General features: G+C 46.4%; 1 protein-coding gene across 1 annotated transcript; it reads left to right on the top strand.

The window, feature by feature from the left end:
• Positions 1–2,613: 2,613 nt before the first annotated feature.
• Positions 2,614–3,605, top strand: LOC5565131. The gene is made up of 4 exons (XM_021839278.1): positions 2,614–2,788; positions 2,850–2,930; positions 2,991–3,080; positions 3,138–3,605. The coding sequence occupies exons 1-4, from the start codon at positions 2,768–2,770 to the stop codon at positions 3,393–3,395; spliced, it is 450 nt and encodes a 149-aa protein (XP_021694970.1). The 5' UTR covers positions 2,614–2,767; the 3' UTR covers positions 3,396–3,605.
• Positions 3,606–6,000: the final 2,395 nt, after the last annotated feature.

The following is a 6,000-nucleotide window of genomic DNA, read 5'->3' as shown; positions in this document are numbered from 1 at the left end:
TTTGTTGAACCGGATGAGTCAGGACAGTTTAACTTTCGTAAGGCTGATTTCAATGCTCTTAATTCAGCACTTCAAAATACTGATTGGTCTGTACTGGAGACCAGCGACGATGTAGATGACGCTGTAGCCATGTTCAATAGTACACTTACGAGCATGTTTCGGGAATACGTTCCCGTTTTCCGACGTCGTCTTCGACCTCCGTGGTCCAACAATCATCTCAAAAATCTGAAACGAAAGCGTGCGGCTGCTTTGCGACGTTACTCAATCAACAGGAATATGTACACGAAGCGAATATTTGTGTTAGCTAGCAACAAGTATAAATCACTCAACCGTAAGCTCTACCATAGACACGTTAGACAAAAGCAATCTAATCTGAAACGAAATCCTCGACAATTTTGGTCATTTGTTAATGACAAGCGCAAACAAAGTGGGCTTCCGTGCAGCATGTTCCTAGGAACGCAAGCGGCAAACACTCAACAGGAAAGCTGTGACCTCTTCGCTGAACATTTCGCAGACGCTTTTCAATTAGTTCCGTCTGATGATGAACTGATTCGAGTGGCTCTTAGGCAGTGTTGATAGACTCACACTCAAAATCTCAATCAATACGCTCTCCCGTGAGAGCAAACTCATTAGAGATCAGCTTCGCAAATCTCACGCTTGAGATTTTGATGCAAAATCCACTCAATCAACTCAAACCGTAAAAAATGATTCAGTCGCAAAACCCGGCAAAAACTCGTGAAATCCGAATGTTGTTGTTTACGTTAGAAAGGATTAACATAATTTTACCAGACTAACAAGAAATTATTGCCGTGTGTGAGTAAACTGTGGAAATACGAGACAATGAGTTAAAAAGGTGAGCCAACTCATCCATGATTTTTTAACAGCTGAGTTGCATGATTGACAACTCACGCATGAAAAATATCAAGCGTGAGTTGTGAGAAATTGAGTTTTTCACAACACTGCTCTTAGGAACGTCCCCACTAATGTAATTTCTTTGAGCTTTACCTACTTTACCGAAGAAGATGTCCTCAATGCGATTAAAAAATTGAAACCATCTACATCTGCTGGACCGGATGGTATCCCACCGATCGTCCTGAAACAATGTGCAAGTTCTCTATGTCAGCCCTTACTAATGATATGCAACAAATCTGTTGAGCTTGGTAGATTTCCCGAGAGTTGGAAACTTTCCGTAATGTTTCCCGCTTTCAAGAAAGGTGATAAGCGGAACGTGCAAAACTATAGAGGGGTAACTTCATTATGCGCTGGTTCAAAGTTATTAGAAACATTGGTGGGCCGAGTACTATTCGCTGGAGTAAGAAATTACATCACAACCAATCAGCACGGTTTCTTCCCAGGAAGATCGATCAACACAAATTTGGTTGAATTTACATCGTTTGCAATACATGAAATGGAGGCAGGAGGACAACTTGACACCATCTATACCGATTTAAAATCTGCATTCGATCGGGTGAATCACGACCTTCTACTAGCAAAAATTGAGCGTCTTGGTGCAACAGAAAGATTCGTCTCATGGTTGCGCTCATATCTATATAACCGTGTTCTCTACGTGAAGGTTGGCAATGCAACATCGGTATGCTACCAGGCAACATCGGGAGTACCACAAGGGAGCAACCTAGGGCCGCTCCTATTCTCGATTTTTCTCAACGACATCTGCTTAGTGCTGCCAGATGGAACCCGGCTACTTTACGCGGATGACCTCAAAATATTTTTGCGAGTCAGGTCTATACAAGACTGTAAAGAGCTGCAACGGTTAATAGATGTATTCCAAGGCTGGTGCTCGAGGAATTTATTGTTAGTAAGCATCTCGAAATGTTCCGTCATATCTTTCACAAGAAGAAAGACTCCTATTGTTTGGAGTTACACAATGTGTGGAGAACCATTGGAACGAACATCTGTGGTGAAAGACTTGGGAGTGCTGCTCGACGCAAAGCTCTCGTTCACGGATCACTACTCGTCGATCATATCAAAAGCAAACAGAAACTTAGGATTGATTTTTAGGATTTCATCCGAATTTAGAGACCCTTACTGCTTACGTGCTCTTTATGTAGCGCTGGTACGATCAGTCCTAGAGTCAGCATCTACTGTTTGGTGTCCCTACACTGACAACTGGGGTAGACGGATTGAAGCTGTACAGAGACGGTTTATCAGATACGCTCTTAGATTTCTACCCTGGAATAATCCAGAAAACTTGCCACCATATGAAGACCGATGCCGATTGTTGGGTCTAGAAACCCTCTCCAACAGACGAAGTATATCGAAAGCTGCCTTCGTCGGAAAACTGCTTTTGAACGCCATCGACTCCCCCACTCTATTGAGGCAAATCAGTTTCAATGTTCCTCCTCGGTTACTTAGGAATAGTGACTTTTTACGACTTGATTATCACCGAACAGATTATGGACAAAATGAGCCTATAAGAGCAATGTGTAGCGTTTTTAATAGTGTTGTCAGTGTGTTCGATTTCAATGTATCTGTAGATGTTTTTATAACTAGACTCAAAATAATGTTTAATAGATTATAAGTTTTTTAATATGTTCATGTAGACTAAGCAGTCAGATGAATAGAGATGTAATAATAATAATAATAATAATAAAAGGCGAATAGAGTGCGGTGGTGACGCTATCCATCCGCCATCTTTGAAGATCGGACGAACAACCTTCCACGCGGACGGAATCGATGAGTAAATTCCATTCCATCCCGTAACAAGACCTCTTAAAAGCAGTTACGACGTCCAGGACGAATCCATCGGATGCAACCCAGGCAGGGACCGGTAAGAAAACCATTGATCACGATAAGTACTCACGCTGAAGAAACTACCTGGTATTTCACAGCAACCACTACCGGATTTCCCTCGCCAAAGTTCAGGCCACTCGCGGAAAGCATACACGTCGCTAGAGCGAAACGAACGACGGGTAAGACAAAATTAAGTTGTCCTCGGCACAATCCCTAAACGTAAATCATCTGCTCCACAGTCGTTTGATTCAGCCAGCCTAGAAGTCGATCACTTCGCAGAGAACCTCCACGTCCATCCTTCGGTTCAAAAACAAAGCCTTCCCTCGGAAGTAAGTGCTTCGTCGCAAATGTCAACACCACAGAGGCTGATGGCTTCGGTGCCTTAGGGCTTTGTTTCTCTATTTACAGCTAATCCACACACGGATAGTGGCATCGGACTTGTTCGAACCAGGTGCGACCGCGAGGTGGCTGCGAACTATCGGTCGGGAGTTGAGTCAAGCCCGGAGAGGGCCGAACCACTGGTCCACCGAAAGACGCCTTCGACAGCCGCAGTATACGACACTGAGTTGCAACCGCAAGTCTTGGTCAGACGTCGTGAAGGCATAGTACACCAGCGAGCGAGCCACGGCTGCACTGCAGGGTAGTGTGGAATCATGTGCGGAAGGGTGACATCCATGATGATGGCGGCGGCCAGAACAGCGATTACGGTAGGGGCGCCCCAATAGTGAGTACAAGATGGAAAATTAGCACATAAGTAGAAATTCAAAAGAGAAAAGGAAGGCAGGCAAGCTAGAGTAGGATGAGGCTTAGAAGGAGATAAGAAAATGTCCTTTGAATAAAATATGTACACTTTATTCAGATTTGTGTTGGAGTTTAGTTTGTTTGGCATGCCACCCCTTTGAGCTTTCCGGGACTGATCGAGATTCTCATTCCCTCCTCGACAGAACGGCAACATTGGCGCCCAACTGAAAATCCACAAAATTTTGTACTACCGTTAGCGAATTTTTGGTTTGTGATTTAGCAAATTTGGTTTTGTGCTTTTGATTATCCGGCCTTGATAATCAACAAAATTTTTAGCCCTTACGCATAAGTTAAGACATGGATTACACACATTTGACGGACGAAGAGGTGACGTATGAGTTGGCCCTGCGTCATGTAGTTAATTTAGGACCTACCACCCATAGAGGCAAGGTCTTACGTCTCAAGGCACTCATGCAGGAGGAGTCCTTGCGAGACAACCAGCACACAAGCTCATGCCATGTTATGAGTTCACAGTCAAACATTGAGCACTGTGAAACTCAAATACAACAGCTGCACATCAGCACGGAAGCGGCTATTCGCACTAACGATAGTGCATCCTTGAGTAAAATCCGGACACGTCTTAATCATTATCGCGACCGTTTGCAATTGATCCGTCCTCCGGTCGAGCTGCAGGAAACACATGCTATGTTGTCCATGCATGTTAACGTGCTGTTAAACAAAGTGAATGGTACAAGTGTAGTGAATGGTGTACAAATGGGTGAAAACGCGGTGAGAAACTCAACATCAACTGGCGCTGTGAGGAGGAACAACAACGACTCTGAAGGAGCTGTTGGAGGAACAGCGGAAGCCACAATCCCTGTTGGAAGCACCTCCATTCAAGACAATTCACCACCCCCAGCACCGCAACCACCTCTGATGTCATCATTTTCGTGTGGACAAGGAAGAGGACTATTGTTTTCCAGTTCTTTCCAAGCAGACCATGAAGACAGACGACAAGCGGATTCAAGACGGCGAAGCAGTTCACCACCTCCTCCCTACCTGGCCAGGGAGTATGCAGGATGGAATCAACAGGCAAGAGAAATCCCATCACAAGAAGCGCTGGAAGTGAGAATCAGGCAGATGCAGGAGAGAGAAGAGCGGATGCGAGAAGAATGCTACAGGATGCGAGAAGAACTGGAGCGGCTGATCCGGCGAGAACGACCAGCACCGGAACGAGCAGATGAGCGAAGGATGCAGAAAGCAGTGCATAACTGGCCATTCAAGTTCCGAGGCGAGAAGGACACAACCTCTCTCAACGTTTTCCTGGACCGGGTGGAGACGTTTGCAAGGTCGGAAGGCATGAGTGATGACACACTTCTGAGCTCCATCAAGCACCTGCTGCAAGAGGATGCCATTGATTGGTACGCACGAGCAACTTCTCAGCAACTACTACGTACCTGGGACGACTTTAAGAGAGAGATTCGAAGAGAGTTCTTGCCTAGCGGCTACTCGCAAATCCTGCGTTTGGAGGCCAGCTTCAGATTTCAAGGAAGAGAGGAATCGTTTGCGAAATACTATCGGGACATTTCGGCGCTCTTTCGCTTTGTGGATCCACCGATTCCAGCTGATGAGAAGTTCTTCCTGGTGAAGAAGAATATGAACGAGAACTATGCGGCTATCGTAACAGCAGCAAGGCCCCGTTCTTTGGAAGAGATGGTCGAGGTGTGCACCGGATACGACGAGACGAGAATGCTCCTGAACAGACAGCGCAGGATCCCGATTCCACACAGTGCGTTGCTGGAACCAAACTTTGCTACGCCTGTGGCGACCAACAGACCGACTCCTTTGCAACAGCAACAGCATCCTCAACGCTTTGGCAGAGTTCATGCGGTGGAGGTTCAGGATAGCGCACCTGACTACGAGACAGTGGAAGATCAGGACGAAGGCCATTGGCAGCACACCATCGATGAGTTGGCAGAGCAAGTCAACGCATTGAAAATGAACCTAGAGCGGAGAACTACGCGACAAAATTTCACGCCAAGAAACGAAAGGCAGCCCAGGTTTCCGGACAGGTTCAATCAAATCGAGGTGAACAGCCCGCAAGTAATGCGACAGCAGATGAGAGACACGAAACCACCTATACAAGAGCAACGGTCGCAAGCCGTTCCGTATCAGCCACGGCAGCCAGAGCAGCAACAAGAACAGCAACAAAGGGTGCAGAACTGGCCAGCGCGACTATGGAGGCCAAGTTCGCTGGAAGAGTCGCAAAACTACAACCGGCGAAGCAACTTTCTTCAGCAGGAGCCAGCAAGACTGGTAGAACGCCAGTCGGAAGAACAGCAGGAAGCAGAAAACCAGCAACGATCGATACTGGTTTGCTGGAACTGCGACGAGGAAGGTCATAGGTTTATGGATTGTCCGAAGCCGCAAGCTATCCTTTTCTGCTACCGGTGTGGACGAAAAGGCTACTCGTTACGCAGCTGCTTTACCTGCCGCACAGGTGCGGTA

Source organism: Aedes aegypti, chromosome 1 (genome assembly GCF_002204515.2).
Source record: "Aedes aegypti strain LVP_AGWG chromosome 1, AaegL5.0 Primary Assembly, whole genome shotgun sequence".
NCBI lineage: Eukaryota > Metazoa > Arthropoda > Insecta > Diptera > Culicidae > Aedes > Aedes aegypti.
Note: the sequence above shows the minus strand (reverse complement) of the source record. Positions and strands in the feature narration are given on the sequence as shown.